The sequence below is a fragment of the Aquila chrysaetos genome, chromosome 3 (assembly GCF_900496995.4).
Source record: "Aquila chrysaetos chrysaetos chromosome 3, bAquChr1.4, whole genome shotgun sequence".
Classification (NCBI taxonomy): Eukaryota; Metazoa; Chordata; class Aves; order Accipitriformes; family Accipitridae; genus Aquila; species Aquila chrysaetos.
Window position 1 is genome coordinate 1,487,162 of NC_044006.1, and position 17,788 is coordinate 1,504,949.

The window sequence follows — 17,788 nt, forward strand, 5'->3', positions numbered from 1 at the left end:
GATACGCACCCCTGTTTCTTAAATCTGTGTTTGTAGGGCTGGGATGCTTCTGCTGTGGGTGCCTGCTGCCTTTGTCCCTTCTCCGGGTCACGGTCTGGCTCGGCCACTCCTGTGTGCTGCTCCTTACAAACGGGCTGGCTGCAGGTCACTTCTTTCCATCCTCATGTTAACATATTGCTTGTTATAAGTTAATATCAGATAAACTAATTTAAGCTGCTTCTGTACTGGATGTCTTGGATTAAATTGGCATGGTACCTAATGAAGCTGAAGCTCTATTTGTTGTGCTGGAAGCCCTAAATATCAGCAGTGTAATTGGTGCTACCTACTTTAGAAGACATTTGTGTGTTTTTCTCTCGGCTACAAGCCCTGCGAGAGTGCTGACTCTGAAGCCTGAGGGGTGCTGGGGAGAGGCAGGAGGACTGTAGGATGTGTCCACCTGGCTCGTAGGCTGGAGGGGTCTTGAAATTTGGCTTTGGAGCTGGAGGACAGATGGGGTGAGTGTGCCCAGCCCTGTGCATGTGTTGCTCTCTGGCTGCAGCGAGGCTGTGCTGGCTTGCATGCATGGGAGCAGACCTCATGCGGGTGTTGGGGCTGGGCTCAGCGCTCTGATGTGGTCACACGCATCGTTTTGTTGGGGTGAGCTATGAAAGCAGCATCTCTTGGGGTGCTGCGACTGGGCCAGGACATGACTGGGTGACTCTGAGCTTCCCCGGGGTAGTGAGTGCCTGCAAGCCTGAGTGCCTTGTCAGGGGTGTGCAATGTGTTATTTGGGTTTATCGGGGAGGGCTCCCATAGGTGCTGGCTGCTTGCTGGTGCTTGGGCATGGTTCTGCACCTGTGGCCCAAAACAGCACTGCTGGATGCTTGTTTTAAGGTGTTTTCTAGGCTGATGTCCAAAGTATTGGTGTTTTTCCTATGTTTATCTCCAAGCTTTCCCTGCTGGTTTGGGTTTTGAGGCTGAACTGAGCCCACAAGCCCTCTGGGACAGCCGCTGGGTCCTGGTGCGACGTGGCCAGTTGGTCAGGCCATAGGTGACCTCCCCACTGTGCCATACCATGCTGGGCTGGGGAGTGGGGATCCCAAGGGGAAAAGTCCTGGGCAGGGAAAGAACTGCAGTCACCTGTCACCTCCTTCATTAGTGAAACATGGCTCATTAACAGGCCCAGGTTTGGCACTGCAGGGCAGGACTTCAAACCTCTCCCATCACCTGTGAATCCCCCTTCAGCAGAGTGAGCCACTGCTGTCCCTGTGGGCTCTCAGTGCTGGGAAGGGATCAGACAGGCTGCTAATTAGGGGATGAAAGAGCAGTCTGGGCAAAACCAGTGCTGCAAGACTTTCAGCTGGGAATGCCCTGGTGAGGCTGTAATTGCCCCCGTCGGAAGCTGCAGGGCTCAGACAAGAGGGTCTTTTTGGGTCCCTCCCAGAGATGGGGTGCTGCTGCCCTGGCTGGGGGTCCCTGTGCAGGGAAGGATCCCCACCTCCTCCTGGGGAGGAAGCCACCCATGCAGCCGCTCCTGCTGCCCATGCAGAGCTGCCCGGCTGAAAATGGGGAAATGCAAAAAGCACATTGGGTCCCTGCTGGGAGCAGTGGCAGCTCTGGTGGAGCCTTTGCCTGGCCCAGCCTCCCTCCAGCACCCAACCCTGCAGGGAGTGGGTGAGCCCAGACCAGCCAGAGCACGTGCCTTCCCCAACAGGGTGCTGGCAGCATGATGCAAGTTCCTCGCTGTGCCTCAAAGCTGTGAAAAACAACCTATTCTTAAAAAGCTCTCCTGAAATGCTGTCCCGGTCCCCCACGTCGGCTGCTGCATGGCTCCCAGGGTCGGGGAGACCCAGGCTCCAAAATCATCCCCGGGGGGGGGGAGCAGGGGGTTTTGAGCTGAAGGATGAAGATGCTGGGAGAGTAAGTGCTGCCTGCTGGCAGCGCGGGGAGTCTGGCAGCGCTGCCTGCCCTGCCAAACGGTGCGGCAGCCTCCTGCTCGCCGTGGGTGTTTGGTGCAGAAGGGAGCTACTAATGATGGCGTTGCACCTCCCGAAATGCTGCGCTCTCACTCCGTCTCGGGCACACCAAGGAGCGGAGCGCTCCTCTCCCCAGGTTCGTTGCCAGCCTGTGGGGCAGGGGCTGCCCTCCCGGGATGGATCCTCCAAACTCCCCGTGTTCGAGCCGGCCCCTGCGATGCCAAGTGGAAGGGCCGTGGGCAGGAGGGGAGGCAGCTAAGCCTGCCCATATGCTTCCTAATGGGGAGCAATAGCAGCTCTTGCCGGGAAGCTCACGCTGCACCATCTGCTCTGCCGCGGTACCTTCTCTTGCAGAGCTTTTTTTAAGCTCTAACTTTCCTTCCCAAGCGCTCTGCGGCGGCTGCTTGCGTACGGGCTGTCTCCGCTTTGTAATCGCCTCGAAACAGGTTGTCTGAACCTTCAGTGCCGAGCGGGAGAACAGCCCAGACAGGCTGAAGTCAGCCAGGCCTCCAGGAACTGTGCTTCCATTTAAAAATAACCATGAAAGTGGCTGTGAAGGGCAGCAGTGCGTCCCCAGCACCTTCCTTCTTGCTGGGCACCTGCTTGCCCCGAGGGTGCCTGCTCCCAGGCTCGGGCTGGGTGGGATGCGCTGCCCGTGGCAGTGTAGCTGCAAGGCTTGCACAAACCACTGCTAAACCCGTGTCCCATCCCTGTGCGAAGGAATTATTTATTTCTAAGTCACGCTGCATGTGCAAAAGGCCAAAGGCCAAACCCAATGTCTCCTCTGGGTCCCTGCTGCTTGCTCACGCCCTCGCCAGCTGTGCAAAGGGGAAATAAAAACAACTGCTGCACTGGGCTCCCCAGGAGCAACACTGGCCACAAACTATTTTACAGTAGGAGTAGCACTGGCCTCCAGCTGCCTGGGGGAGCTCCCGGAGGGAGGTGCGGTGCAGATGCCTGGGGAAGGTCGGTCCCGGCTCCCAGCAGCAAAGTGAGCTAAATTAAGGCTGGATGCAACACATGGGCGTAGCTGGGGCCGAGGGGGAGGCTGGCGGGAACATGCGCAGGCTGACGCCGTGCGCAGATTGACGGTGCCAAGTCACTTCAGATATCTTTGCTGTTTGTTTGTGTGAAGCTCTAAATAAAGCTGACAGCCCCAGCGGCTGCCCGGGAAGGGAGGAGGGAGCCGGCAGCCGATCCCCCCGGCACAGCACCCAATGCTGCCCTTGGGGTCCGGCCCGGTGTGGGACAGCAGTTGGGTGTGATCTGGGATGCTGCAGCACGGGTGGGTGCTGCTGGGTGCTACCTGGTCGTGCTGGGGCTGGAAGCCCCCGCTCAGCAGTGCGTATTCCCCATCCCTGGGCAGGTGGAGGGGAAAGTGGGGTGGTTTGGGGACCTGCTGGGAGCTGCCAGCATCAGGTCTGGCTGCAGGTGACTGTTCCCATGTAGGGCACGGGGGAACAAGCTGGTCCCTGTCCTGGCCTTGCTGAAATGCCCATGGCTGGTGGGAGAAGCTGCAGCAGGCACGGACAGTGGAGAACGTGTCCTTGTGCCTCCCCTGGCAGGGCTTTGTGTCAAGGAGAAGCAGGGCGGTGCAGGGACACACATCCCGTGGGTGCTCACATCCAGACACCCTCGTCCTCCTCCACACCCTTCCTCAGCCCTGTCTCCCATTGCAGCTGCCTCATCCTCAGGCTCTCGCCTCTCCCTGCCGCCAGCTCCTGGTAAGCCTGTCCTGCTGAGGGGACACCATGGGGATGTCCCCATGCTCCCGGGGTGCGTCTCCGGCACCTCTTGCTGAGAGGGGTGCGGGTATCTCCTCTCCCTCCCCATCTGCCCTCCAACTGTCTGGGCTGCGCCAGAGTCCCCTCCTTGCCCTGACCCTCACGGGTTGAGCTGGCCTGTCCACGTGGCACCTCCAAAATGCCGCTTGTGCCACTGCCGCAAGCTGTCCCAGCTCAGCCGCTGGCCCTCCACGGTCCCTTGGGTGGCACAAAACACCCTGTGCGTTCAGGCCCCCCCAAGTCTGCGCGCTCCCCGGCACCCCAGTTCTAGCGCAGGGATGCTGGGCTGTGTGTTGTGGCCGTGCTGGCCCTGGCACATGAAGCCTGTGGCAATCTGGGGGGGGGGCGGGGACCCCAGCCACCCTCTTCCAAGCACTGGGGCCACTGACCCATCCTTCTGCCGTGCCCCGGTCCCCCGTGTCCTGCCAGCCGTGGGTGCTTCGGCTTGCCCCGGGGGGAACCGGGGGTCCCGGGACCGGCCCGGGGGGGGTCTCCCCCAGCCCACCTTAAGGCAGCAGCACACCGGGGTGCCCTTACAAAAGCAAGTTTGCTCCGGGTCGGGCGGTGCTGGTTTCGTGTCGTCCCCCCCGCCCCGCTCCGCCGCCACCGGGAAAACGGCCTTAAACCGGGGCTGCTCGGGTTGGGGAGGGGTCGGTCCTCTCCGAGCCGGGGCCGGCCCCGGTCCCGGTCCCATCCCACCCCGGTGCCAAGGCAACGGAGGCGGTGCGGCGGCGGGGAGGCAGGCGCGGCTCCGCTCGGCACCGGGGCATGCGCCCGCCCGGCGGCGGCGGAGCCCGAGCCCGGGGCCCGGCCAGGTCGGTGCCCACGGGCGGCGGTGGAGCGCCGCGTGTCCGTGTGTGTTCTCCGCCCGCAGCCGGGGGAAGGCGGGAGCCCAGCCCTCCTTCCTCATTTTGGGGCTGAGAAGAGCGATTTCCTTCTCCAGCTGCAATTCTGCTTTTTTTTTTTTTTTTAAAAAAAAAAAAAAAAAGAAAAGAAAAAAGCCAAACCCAAAGCCGTAGCCGCGCTCTGAAGCCATTCTAATCTCTGCTTCCCAGAAAGAGCCGACGATGGAGCCGCTTCCCTGCGGCCCCGGCCGTGCCGCCTGGCCGCTGACCTGCCTGGTGCTGCTCTCCCTGTACGGCTGGCCAGGTAAGCCATGGCTCCGACCTGCGACGGGCTCTCCTGCTCCCACCACCCTGCTCTCCTGCTGTGTTTTGGCTTCCCCCCCCCCCCCCCCGCCTTGTTTTTTTTGTTTTGTTTTGTTTTCCTCCCCTTTCTCCTCCATCCTTGCCTCTTCTCTCTGCTGCCCCTCCGCCGCACGCCTCCCGTACGCGACATGATGCTGTCTCGCCGCGCACGTTTGGTTTGACCTTTCTGTGAGATGACCTAGAGCGCGGCGATGGCAGAGGGGCCCTCGCTCGGCTGCTCCTCCAGAAGCAAACTTCAAGGCAGACATTCCCCTTTCCAGCGAGATGAGGGAATTAGGCAGGGACGTGAAGAGGCATGTTGTTTCCACCCATTTGCTAGCACCCCCTGCCAGCTATGTGAGAGGTAAATCTCTGCAGGCAGCCCAAATTCCCACTCGGAGGCTGCTTGGAGACGGGAAGGATGGCAGGGCAGGCGAGGGGAGACTGCAGCAAGGGCTGCCAGCCTCCTCTGCCAGGAACTTGTTTTTCTTGCTATCCCCTTGCTTTACCCTCAACGGTACGCGGTTCTCGCTGCTCTACCCAACTGTTGAGCACCAGTGGTGGGATTGCACCATCCTCCCAGGCACCTTGCACCACCCAGCTCTGCTGCGAGCACCGGCCCTGGGTCACCTCGGGCTCCTGCTGCTGGCCCCTCGGGTGCCCAAGCCCTCCCCGGGGCTTGCGGCTCCACCGGTCCCTTATAAAAGCTTGGGAATGCAGTGTGAGAAGGGACGAGCGGAGTGTGTGCTGCTCCCTAGCTGTTTCCCTTCCCTCGCTAGCAGTGGGAAGTTTCTCGCCCCACCAGGAACGAAGCCCTGTGGTGGCTGCTGCTTTCAAGGACGTTTTCTTTCTAGGATGTTTCGTTTTGGTGCTAGGCAATATTGCTAAGGAATCGCTCTCCTTCCTGCCCAGCACTGTCTGCACCTCCAGGAAGGTGCTTTTTGTGCAAACCTCCCGGGGCAATAGCAATGCATGTTCAGGAGCATCTTGCTGCTGAATTTTTTTGCCTGGTCTGTCCAAATTTCACACCTTCCGGCCAGATCTCGCTGCAAATAGCCCAGGCCAGGCTCCCACACGGGTGAAACGCCATCCCGCGTGGGGGAAAACCGTACTCTTCCAGGCCCATTGGAAATGTTTACCGGCGAAGCTTTACTTGAGCAGAGAGTTGAGCGCAAACTTGAGCAGAAAGCAAATGCTTTCAGCACAACACTCCTTGCTTTGAGTTGCCTGATCACAACTGAGAAGTGTTGGCCCCAAGCTGAAAACTCCCGGTTGCTGAAAGCCAAGAAGGCTTTGGCGGCGAGCGCAGCTTCTCAGTGAACCGCCGTGATTTCATGCCATGAAAGAATGGCTCAAGCAAAGCTCTTGAGTTTGTTTAAATGTGGCCTTGGAGTAAGAACCCCATTTTTTCAAGCCAGCCATAGGAGAAGAACCATCCTGGGGCAGAAAGCCCTGGGTTGCGAGGTGGTTTGCATCCCTGATCTCAGGTGCAAGCATGCAGATCTTTTTTTTTTTTTTTTTTTTTTTTTTTTTCCCCCCCCCCCGTGCGGTGGAGACCCTGCGGTGAACCCTCCTGGGCCATGGCTCCAACTAAGTCTGAACTCCAGAAGAGCTGGCCCAGGCTCCCGCTGCCGGAGGGCGGCTGCTCCGACAGCGCTTTTGCAGAAGCAAAGGGGAAAAGGGAAGGTCCTGCAGAAGGTCTTCCTGTAGGGCAAAGAGGAGCGAGATGCTGGGAAGCCAAATTGCAAAGCCCTGTTGCAAAATCTGTCTCGTGCAGAACCCCTCTGTGCAGGTGTTTCTCAACGGAGGGTTTCGGCTGCGCTTCCCAGAGCTTCCTCTAAAGAGGAAATCTGTTTGGTTGTGGGGCTCTGACTTTCAAGCTGAATTTCTGCTAATGCTGTAGGAGGGAAGCTTGCAAATGGTGGCTGTGTGTGATCCGAGGCTTCCTCTGATGTCATGTATGTAAAATATAGCCTTTACTATAACCGTCCCCGAGCCGCTCTGGGATCTGCATAGTGCTCGACAGCTATCCCTGGGGCTCTCTTCTTGTCTTCCCCTGAACTGCAGATTCCAGGCCCTTTTTATAGGCAGCACCTGTTAGTTTCCCCCACAGGCAGCCCTGCTGCAGGTGAAATTCCAGCAGGATTATTTTGGGGCTTCTCTTGCCTGTCGGCCCGTTCCTTCAGTGAGTGACCGTGGGGCTCCGGATGCTGGTGACCAGCTGCATGTTGTTTCTGGAGCATGCAGCCCTCCCCTTGCCATCCCAGAGCTCCTCACCCGGCTCCTTCAGAAGAAGAAAAAAAAAAAAAAAAATCTATTTTTACCAGGAAGCATCCAAGCAGCCTCTCCTGAATTAAACCCCAGCCTCTTGCAATCTGTTCAGTATCAAATACTTCAAAAGGTGGAATACAGGGAAAAAAAATGTGTCACTGAGATGGAAACTTGCACCGCAGTGAGAGAGCTGGGGATTATTTTGCTCTCAAATTAAACTGAATAACGGGAGGGAGGCTCTGCCAGACCAGGCGCAGCACGATGCCTGTGCTCGTGCCTCTTCTCTGGGCTGGGAGTGCGCTGGGTCCGTGCTGCGAGGGTGCTTCCACCTACGTGGGAACTGTCAGGTGGTGATTTTCAGGTCACTAAAACCCTTTGCTAATTCTGGAGTGTAGGATAGAGCAGATTACAGGGTCAGAGTACCTGAAGTCCCCTTGATCCTGGGGGCAAAAGGATCACACTCCAACCCTAGGTGGTTTGAAATCGAAGTTGAAGAAAACGGCGTCACCGGGTGGCTCTGTGAATGTGCAGGTGGGAAGCAGGTTTGCACTGAACCGGTGCTTGCGGTGAGAAATCGTGGCGCGTCCCGTGCGTTTGCAGCACGAAGACCACCCTGCCGCGTCCCACTCCTGATGCACAAGCACGCCGTGAGCGTACGGAGCTCCCGTATGCTGCTGGCAAATATCTGCTGGGAGGGGGCTCGGCTGGGCTCCTGGCCCCACCGCTTCTCAGGGCGAGCACCCAGAAAGGGGAAGGAGGAGAGATATCTTCTGCTGGGCGCGAGGAGAAGCTGCATTCAGGGGGAAGGGAGGGAAACTTTGCATTTTCTAACTTGCATATTCTGGGGTTTTCTGTCAACTTCCCCTTTGTGTTTTCCCATCACAGGGGGGTGGGGGCATCGCTCTGCGCGCTGCTGCTGGAGTTTGAAGGTGTTTCTGAGCATGCGGTGAGTCAGGCTGGTCCTGGCTGTTGGGTGCAGGGTAGGCAGGTGGGGAAGTCGGGTGGTCTGACGGGGACTTGTGCTCCTCGGCTGAGAGGTGCGAGCGGGTCTCGTTAAGGCGGTGTGGCGTTAACGTGGCGTATCGTGGCTGCAGCTCGTGTATAATTGATCTCCTGCAAACCCCGAACGGGGTGATCCGGAGAGCGCTGGCCGAGCAGAGCTGTGTGTGAAAGTCTCTGAAGTAGCGTGGTGGCTCACGGCAGAACACACGGCAAAATACCCCAAAGCCCCATTTTAGTCCTAATCCGAGAGACTACCTAGAGCCGCGCAGTGTTTTCTGCAGTGACCGAGAAATCGAGAGCTGCCGGTGAAGCCTCCTGGCAGGCGGCACCGGAGGCAGCGTGAAGAAGCCCCTTAGTCCCTTGGCTGCTCTCGGGGCTGTTCGGGGAGCAGCAGCACCATCCGAAAAGCCCCGCGTGGCAGCGGCCCCGCTGCTGCAGCAGCACCTCCGGCAGCCCGCCACTGGACAACAGCACGTGCTCTGCCTGCAAATCCCTCGGCGCAGGGAGCAGGCAGGGTGCTCGCACGCCGCTGCCAGGCGAGGAGGTGCGAGATGCGCACGGATCATCCGCAGCCCGACTGCAAACCTGGGCTCTCGGAGAGGCAGCCCCGCTGCCTGCAAAGAGAAATCCCTGCGATTCCCGGGAAGGCAGGAGCCTTGCGCTGAGGCGGCGGGGAGCTACAGCCCTTGCCGCGCACCCGGCATGGCTGCGGCCAGCCACGCTCAGTTTAACTGCCCGGTGCTTTTGCGGATGCCGTTCTGAGACCCCATCGCTGCAACCAAGAAACGCGCTTCGGGGTTGAGCGATGCCCGTGCCGCTCGCCCTGACCACGCTCCGGGTCAGCTCCGGGACCCCAAAGCGGGCGCTTTCCCCGGCTCTCTCCCCTCCGGCACGGTGCGTGTCTCGTGGGGGGGAATAACAGATGGAGAGAGGGAGGATGAAGAGGAAGCGCTGGGCTCGGCTGCGCGGGGCGGCTCGCTCCGGCGCAGGGGACCCTCGAGGGGACACGGGGGGTCACCACCCCGCAGAAGTTGGTTTTACACAGGATTGCGGAGGGGAGCAGCGAGCGACGCGTTCATCGTGGGGCACAGAGCCCCTGCGGCGGGGAGGGGGCCTGGCTCCCGGCCCCCCCGCTTCCCGTGGGCACGCACAGGGTGCGCAGCCCTGGCTGCGTCGCGATGCCACCCGCTAACGAGCGGCGAGGCAACGTGGGCTTCCTTTGCCCGACTTGGTGGAGCGAGCAATTAGCAACACGGCCGCTCTGGGCATGCAAAGGGGCCGGGGGGGTCTGTGCGGCGGGTGGCTGGGGGTGCCGGTCCCTGTGCCCAGAGCAACCCGGTCCCCCGCCTGTGTCACATCCCCGCGCGGGGGCTCGGCAAGAGGCGGGTGATGAGAGGCGGATGGTGCTTCTGTGCTTTCAAACTTCCTCTGTGCATTTCTCAACCGCTTCTTGCGAAAGGTCCAGGGGCAGCAGGCGATGGAGAAGCTCAGGAGATGCCGCAGCTGCGGAGCCGGCAGCGTGTGCCCTGCATCCCCGCCGTGCTCTGCATGTGGGATGCGCACAAGCCCCCACTGAGGGCAGGGGCTCCGCTCCGGGGCTGCTCCCCCCGATTTGGGTGTTACCCCAGAAACACGGGCTCACCTTGCAAAAGCCCGGACCGCCGCTGTTCGGACGCAAGACCGAGGCTCAGCCTGAACGACACGTTCGGACGTGACACAAACTAGGTTTTCATCCTTCCGCGCTTGTCTTATGGGACAAACTAGTTTTGGTGTCGAGTGCTGCTACCACGTTAGCCTTGACATGGCTTCAACCGAGGGCTGAAGGTTTTGGCTGCGAGCATCAGCCTGCGCTGGGGATGCAGCCGACTAATGCCCCGGGCAAAAAGCCCTTAACTTGGGGAGTCTGGAGAAACCGTGCTCCTGGTAACTCTGGCCATGGAGATTGAGTAATTACACAGACAGAACATCTGTGGGTACATCAAATACCACTGGAAGTCAGAAGGGATTAACAGCAGCCAAAAATCCTTTCCAGTCTCTGTGGGAGCCAGCTGTGACCGGGAGGGGTCAGAGCAGCTCGTCCTACAGCGGGTTCTCCTGGGAGCATCCAGGCAAGGATTTTGTCCCATCCTGGAGCTGACTGCGGCAGGAGGCTGCGGGATTACCGAGGGCAGCCTTTGCAGGAGTTGCTGCCCTGGGTTTTTCTGGTGTGAGAGATGTGGGGTGCAGCTGCAGCCCTCCAGCCAACAAGGTTGAAGAGCTGGCTGTGCTGATGTAGCTCCCACCCGCCCGGGATGCTGGTCCACATGCTCCCAACGCTGCTCAGCTGCAGCAGGAGTTACCTGCTCAAACATGACAGCCTCTGCGTGACCGTGACACCGGTTCTGCGTGCCACTTGCCGGCTCCAGGACTGCAGCGGTGAGCAGTGCCTGGCCCCTGTTATCAGCAGGCGGATTTAAGTGCTTCTCCCACCTCTCCCCCACGTTGCTTAAAAATGTTCCTTTAAACAGTGACCTGTATTGAAATCTTATTCGATTCAGTTGCAATAACTATATTGTCATGGCAAGCGTTGCCAAAATTAACCCCTTGGGGGGCTGTGTAGGCTATGGGGTGGCTCGCTTTGCTGCTGCAGCTGTTTTTAGGGAGTGGGGAGCAGTAGCATCGCTGGTTACTGGGGGCTAAGCCGGCCGGCTCCTGGTGCACCGCACCTGCACGGCAGCGAGCTCGGACCCCCGTCCCCGCCAGCTCTGGCTGCAGGTCCACCCGAGATGGATTTTGTTATTGCCTGCCCGCAGGGAGAGCGGAGCCCTTGCAGTTTTCCTGGAGACCTTGGGAGTTTCTCCCCGCCTGACCGTGCATGCGGGAAGGTGCGTTGGTACCCACGGGTGCGTAGGCGGGGGTCACTTGGGATGGTGGTGCAAGGCGGTCAGCTGGATTAGGGAGCCTCGCTATTGAGATGCTTCAAAGGGGACTGCTCTCCTCTGTCGGTGACAAGCAGGAATGGCGTGTGCCTGACTGGCACCGGCTTCGGCTAATGGCTGTGCGCTGCCGGAACAAATCAGGGCTTGGATTCAATGGAGAAATGGGACAGATTCGGTGTGGAAAACATGGTATCGCATCTGCATCTGCGAGGGGAGCTTGCTTTTTAGAGTGCCTTGTATTTTGTGCCCTCGTTTCCTCCTGACTGACAAAGCTGAGCGGCTATGGGAGGCAGCACGGGGGGGCCGGCAGGTGTGGGCAGCTGGGATTTGCTCGATGTTTTAGCTGTACAGAGCACAACGTGTGGTCACCTAGCAAAGCTCTACTGCTGAGACCTGCGGGCAGAGGTCTGTGCCTGCTGCCATAACCACAGCCTCTCCCCTGGGCTCCGTGGGGCTGGCACAGCCCCGTCACCCGTGGTCCCTGCTAACCAGAGCTGTGTGCTCAGCCCGTCCCGTGGCTGGGGAGGGCAGGTGGGGAACCTGGCCGGGTGTGCGGTGCCAGATGAGACGCGGTCTGGTTTTTTCCCCAGGTGCGGGTGCCCAGGTGGGTCTGGACTTCGAGCTGCAGCAGCCCCAGGACAAGGTGTCGGTGACAGCGGGGGAGACGCTCAACCTGACCTGCACCATGTCTGGAGTCGGTCCCACTGGCACCGTGAAGTGGCTGAAGGGCTGGGGCAGTGGGAACGAGACCGTTTATGACCAGGCGGTTTCATTCGCCCGCGTGACGAGGGTAGTGAGTGAGTCCAACACAGACTTCAGCATCCGCATCAGGGATGTTCGCCCCGAGGATGCCGGCACCTATTACTGCGTGAAGTTCGACAAACGGGTGGGCAGTCTTGACGTGTTTCGGCGTGGAAAGGGCACGGTGGTGTCCGTGCACGGTGAGTGGGGCTCCCAGAGCAGCTCCCGGTGGGAACCAGCCCTGCTGGGAGCAGCCCCTGGCCCGTCCCGGCCCATCTCAGCCTGGTGGGCTCTGCTCGGGGCGAGCGGGGATGGGGAAGGGGCTCGGGGGCCGGTCCCAGGAGAGGGTCCCACGGGCCATCCCCAGGCACATCCGTGCCCCCATGGGAGACCCCGGTCCCTGCAGCCCCGGGCTGGGTGGGGGTGGCAGAGCCCGGTCTGACGGCCCCACGCTTCTCCCCACAGCCAAACCCACCCCCCCAGTCGTGTCCGGACCCGAAAACAGAACGGGGCTGGGGCAACGGGTGCCTTTCACCTGCACGGCCGGAGGGTTCTTCCCCAAAGAGATTGATGTGAAATGGTTCAAGGGCAAGGACCGGATCTCAGTTCAGCCGCCCAGTATCACCCTTGGGCGGACGAATTCTTCCTACGACATGTCCAGCACTGCGGCGGTGACACTGCAGGAGGACGATGTCCGCTCGCAGCTCGTCTGTGAGGTGCGGCACTCCACGCTGACGACCCCGCTGAGGGGGACGTACCGGCTCAGCAAAGCCCTGCGAGGTGAGGGCTGGGGGGGCACCGGCGCTCGGGGTGCCCAGCTCCTGTGGGGCTGGGGGTCCCGGGACAGGGACAGGGCACCCTGCGGGCAGCAGAGCCGGGGGACGCCAGGCACCAGGCGCTGCCTCTCTTCCCAGTTTCCCCCAGCGTCAGCGTGGTCGCTGACGTGCCGAGCCCCGTTGAGGTGAACAAGACCGTGAACTTCACCTGCCACGTGAAGAGGTTTTACCCAGGAGATGTGGCCGTCGCCTGGCTGGAGAACGGGATGGAGATAAAGGTGGAGAACATCTCCCAGCCGGTGGAGACCCCCCGGGGCTTGTTTGAGCTGAGGAGCGTGGTGGAGGTCCAAGCGACGGAGGAGAAGAACGGGTCCGTGTTCACCTGCCGAGTGGTGCACGATGCCCAGGACCCCGTCAGCGGGACGGCCACCCTGTGGATCGCTGCCCCAGCCAGGGGGGGATCGAGCGACAGGACCCAGGCAGATAACGGTGCGTGAGAGCCGCGGGGATGCGGTCCCTGCTGGGGAGGCTGTAAGATGTCACCCCCCCGAGAAAGCTCAAAGTCCCACCAGAGTCTGGTTCAAGGACAGAAAAACTCCACACTGGGGGGCTGGGGGGGTGTGATGCTGGCAGGTACCGAGCCGCCATCCTTGGTGCTTCAGGTGTCACCAGCCCGACCCCAGCTGTAAGGCTGCAGGCACTTGCTCGGTACCAGCATTTTCAGCCCATGGTGACCCCTTTCATTCATGTTTCAGACAATTTGCTCCTCATCTATATCGTGGTGGGAGTGGTCTGCACTGTGCTGGCACTGCTGGTGGCTGCAATTCTTTACCTCATCCGGGCAAAACAGAGCAAGGGTAAGGAAACCAAGCGCGTGGCAGGGAAGCAGCTGCTCCTGACCCCCTTCTCCCTCTCTCTCGAGCATCAGTGCTTGGATGCTGAATTCACAGCTGTGCTGCTGCAGCTCCTGCCCAAAGGGGAGGATGGAGCAGAGCTGCCCAGGTTGTTTGCAGGCTGCAGGGAAAGCTCTGCCTGGTTGTTGCTGCATGCCAATGCCTGCCAGGAGCAGAGTCAAACGTGCTTTTTTTTGTTCCTTGTATGTAAAATGTCTGACCCCCCCCCCCCCCGCACCTCCTGCCCTCTGCCAGGAGCAGTCCTGCGGTAAAGGGAATGAAACTCCAGAAAACTGCAGGCACTTGCCTCTGGGAAAAGACATGTATCTGCTCTTGCAGCAGTCTCTGCATGGGGGCTCATGTGCCCGGGGAAGCGGGGTGGGGGTTATGTTGTTTCCTGAACTACTTCTTTCCTAAACTATTTCTCTTCTGGCAGGTAAAAGCTCGCCGTCTGCTAGGTAAGTGCTGATCTCCTCTAGTCCCTGAGTAACCATCGGGCGCTCTGAGCTGGATGCCTCCAGCCTGCAAACAGCATCCCTTGGGTTCGGGACGGAGCTGGATCCCCAAAAGCTTGTTGTGAAAGGGAAGGCAGGAGTGCAGGCTCTGCCGGTCTCCCCAGCTGTGGTTCTGCCCCCGCCGTGATCTTGTACCCAAACACTTGGCTTTTGGCGAGGCTGAACAAGCGGGTGGGAACCGGGTCGCCAACGTGCAGAGATGTAGCTGGACCAGTACGTGAGCAAATGCTCACCAGTGAAGACTCATCCTGCTGGGTGCTGCTGCGAGGACCTTGTTTTGCATCTGAACCCCCTAGCTGCTCCATCGCTAGGGAAGAGGCAACAGAGCACTCAATCTGACTTGTTTTGTTCCCCCTTTCAGGTTACATGAGCCGGAGAAGAGCAGCGAGGCCACTACCCAGGTGTGTTGCTTAACCCGGGACCCGGGGAGGGAGAGCAGCCGGGGAAGCACCAGCGGCAGGAGTGGAGGGTGGTGGTTCCTGCATGAAACATCTCTGTCTCCAGTGGAGGGTGGTGGTTCCCCTGTGAAACATCTCAATGTCTCCACGCTGTGGCTGGAGAGGGAAGAGAAGCTGCCCCAGGGATGGGGTAGCCGCTTCCCAGCACCTTTTTTGCCTTCGCCCTCTCTCCTCCTCCTCCCAGGGAAGTCTGGGTTTGTGCTGCCTGGGGAACCAGCTGTGCGATAGCCAGCCAGGCTATTTGCGGAGTTATTTTGCATTTGGTGACGCAGTTACGAGCAAAGTCGTGATCAGCAGCAATCTGTCCATCCCACCCAGCCTCTGCCAGCTCCTGCGTGGGCATCGCTGGGCAGGCTGGCCCCTGCCCATCCCTACCCGGACAGGGTGACGGGGCAGCTGTGGTGGTGGCTCTTGAATTGTGGTGGTGGCTCTGGTGACTTGTGCCAGTGGCGGCGGTGGCTGGTGACTTGAAGACGTAGCACGGGGTAAAGCATTGCCGCGGGATCGTCCCAGCCGGCCGCTGGCATCGTTCCCCCCGTACAAGCAGAGACCGAGCTGTCCCAGGTCGAGCCGCAGCGGGATTGACTTCAGCGTGGGACTTTGGGTTGGGGCACGGGTGGGCACGGGGGGCTCCTCGCTCGTCCTCCCAGAGGAGGAACTCTTGGTGTCTCGCGCAGGAATCCGACCCCAACAACCTGACCTACGCGGACCTGAACTTCGACAGAGAGAGGAAGACCATCCGCCGGATGGTGGAGATGAGCCAGCAGTCGGAGTACGCCTGCATCCAGACCAACCGGGGGCCCACGGGCGATGACAACCTCACCTACGCCGACCTGGACATGGTACACCTCAGCAAGGCACCCAGGCGACCGGCCCCTCAACCTGAGGAGGCCGGCTCCGAGTACGCCAGCGTCCAGATCCCGAGGAAGTGAGCGGGGCTGCAGCGGCTGCCGGGACCCCCCCACCTCGCGGGGAGCTGCTCTGCTCCTCCCCAGGAGGATTTTCTTGGAAGCACCGAGAGCGATGCGAAGACGCGCTGCGGTACCCGCGTTTTGGGATGGAAATGGAGCCCGCGATGCTGTGGGGGGTCGGCTCCCATCCGCAGAGACCCAATTTTGCGGGGCAGCTTGGTCCCGGAGCTGCCGGCTCCATCCGTTCGGGATCCCCCCGCAGCCACGGGGGCTGCTCAGCCTCGGTGCGCCGGGTTTGCCCGCGAGCGGGTTAAGCCAGCGGAGCAGCGGCTCCTCGGGAAGCTCCGGCAGGACTGCGGGGACAGGGACAGTGCCTCCATGCCTGGCTCCCATGGGGATGCCGCTGCCCGGCCAGGCTTGCACGGCTTCCCGCAGCTGCCCTGACCCCACAGAGACCGGCCGGGACCCCCGCGCTGCCTTCTGGGGCTCTCTGCCACCGGCGCCTGGAAAACAAACTCTGGCTTTAAAGGAAGGACCTAAGCGTCCACCTCTCTCTTCCCAAGTGTCCCTTCTGCAGGACCTCGGTCTTGCACCAAGGCCAATGAGGCTGGGAAGGCCGGCGAGCCGAGCCCCCCTTGCTGCAGGCTTTCCCCCCATCCTGCCACCCGGGGAGGCTCCAGGTACGGCTCCCTGGCACCGAGCATCCTCCTCCTCCTCATCTTCATCTGCACAGCCTTGCCCCGCGCCGGGACCCACCAGCGCTGCCCCGAGCTTGTACAAAGCGTGCGGCTCCACGCCGGCCGGGCTGCGGGTGCCCCCGCCAGCCTGGCTCCCCCCGGGAGCTCCCCGCAGGTACCGTGTAACATGTTTTGACTGTTTGACATGTAACTGTTAATTTTTAGAGCTAAAACCCAATGTTTCGTGTTGTACGTGGGTGTACTGCTGTGTACTTAACACTAGAATAAGAAGTGCAAAATTAAGACCGAGGCCTCGGTAACGACCCCTCAACCCCGTAGAGAGACTTACATGACCCCCCCCCCCCCCCAGCTCTGCCGTCGGGGCTGGGTGGGCTTCCCCCAGCCCACCCATGGGGACAAGTGTCTTCTATGTGCCCCCTCCCTGGGCCGCTGCATGGGGCCAGCACCCTGCATTGGCTCCCGCAGCACCTGGGTGGCCTTGCAGCAGCGGGCTGGCGGGGGGCCGAGGGGGGGGGGCCTGGCGTTGCTTTGAGAACAGTGTGACTGCTTGTACAGACTTTTTCTTTTTTTTTCTTTTTGCTTGCAAGATATTTTTATAATAAAAGTGAAAAGTCCTGTGCTGCTCCTGCAGATCAGCGTGTCCCCGTGCTCAGGGCAGTCACCTTGTCACCTGTACTGGGGGTGCGTGGTGGGGTGGGGGTCTGCGTGTCCTGCAGTGAGGAGGGGGGGGGGCCTCATCCTGCGCAGCCCTGTGGTGTGCTACAGAGGGAGGGAAGAGGAGGAGGAAGATAGCAGCAGCGGGAGGTTGAGGCTGGGATGGGGGCTATGGTGCTGGTCCCCCTGGGCAGCATGAGGGAGGGGAGCAGCCCACCCTGAGCAGGGGGACAGAGCAGGGTCCAGCCAGCTCTCCCCACACAGCCCTGCTGCATCTTTAGGTGCCCCCATTCCCTGGGAGGTAAGCTGGAACCGGGGGTGCCCAAACTGGGGCAGGCTGGGTGCTGGCTGCAGCCTGTGCCGCGGGTGAGCTGAGCGTGCCAGTGCTCTGCAGTGACGTTCCCCGCTTTCGCCCCTCGGAGCCGGTGGCTCGGCTGTGTCTGGCACACAAGCTGTGTCTCACCGGGGCCAGGAACTGCGGCGTGAGGCTTGCTGCGGTGACGAGCTACGTGGAGGGTAAGGCTATGAAGAAGTTCAAAACGGAACGTGCTGCCCAGGCTGGGCTTCCTCAGCACCGAGCTGCTGCCGGTAGGGTCACGCCATCCTCAAAGCACAAGCAGGAATGGGGGGACAGCTCGGTCACTGCCTTCAGATGCCTTTTCCCGGCTGGGGTAGCTGCTGCGATTCCCAAGGGATCCGCTCTGCTGCGCTGCGGGAGGTCCCCGGCCAGCACCCCACCTGCACCCCGGCTGGGCTGAGCATCCCTGCCCTTGCTCGGCTTGGCGGGGGGGGGCCCTGCCTTCCCCGGAGCATGGCTCCGGGGGCAGCAGCAATAGGGTGCGTGGGGTCCCGCATCCCCCTTGGCACCCATGGCACGGGGAGGGTACCACCGTATGCTGCCTGCAGGTCTTGCAGCTGGCACCCCCGGCCCAACCTCCAGACCCCAGCTTGGGGTGCGTGGGTCCTTCGCGCCAAGGGTTTGGTCTGCCCCGTGGAGGTCGCTCAGCACCCGGCACGGCTTCGGC

General features: G+C 60.9%; 1 protein-coding gene across 5 annotated transcripts in view; it reads left to right on the forward strand.

Annotated features, from left to right (window-relative positions):
* The window catches only part of LOC115339154 (tyrosine-protein phosphatase non-receptor type substrate 1-like), a 29,488-nt gene extending 12,764 nt beyond the window's left edge, over positions 1–16,724 (forward strand). For 2 of the 5 annotated variants that reach the window (XM_030008715.2, XM_030008713.2), the window contains exons 2-9: positions 4,795–4,888; positions 11,708–12,058; positions 12,324–12,638; positions 12,773–13,123; positions 13,390–13,491; positions 13,961–13,985; positions 14,404–14,443; positions 15,178–16,724. In XM_030008715.2, coding sequence (XP_029864575.1) covers positions 4,807–4,888; positions 11,708–12,058; positions 12,324–12,638; positions 12,773–13,123; positions 13,390–13,491; positions 13,961–13,985; positions 14,404–14,443; positions 15,178–15,432 — 1,521 coding nt within the window. In that variant the 5' untranslated portion in view covers positions 4,795–4,806 and the 3' untranslated portion in view covers positions 15,433–16,724. Of the gene's footprint in view, positions 1–4,794; positions 4,889–11,707; positions 12,059–12,323; positions 12,639–12,772; positions 13,124–13,389; positions 13,492–13,960; positions 13,986–14,403; positions 14,444–15,177 lie in introns of those variants that run through there. The other 3 variants (XM_030008714.2, XM_030008710.2, XM_030008712.2) reach the window with 3 other exon arrangements.
* Positions 16,725–17,788: the final 1,064 nt, after the last annotated feature.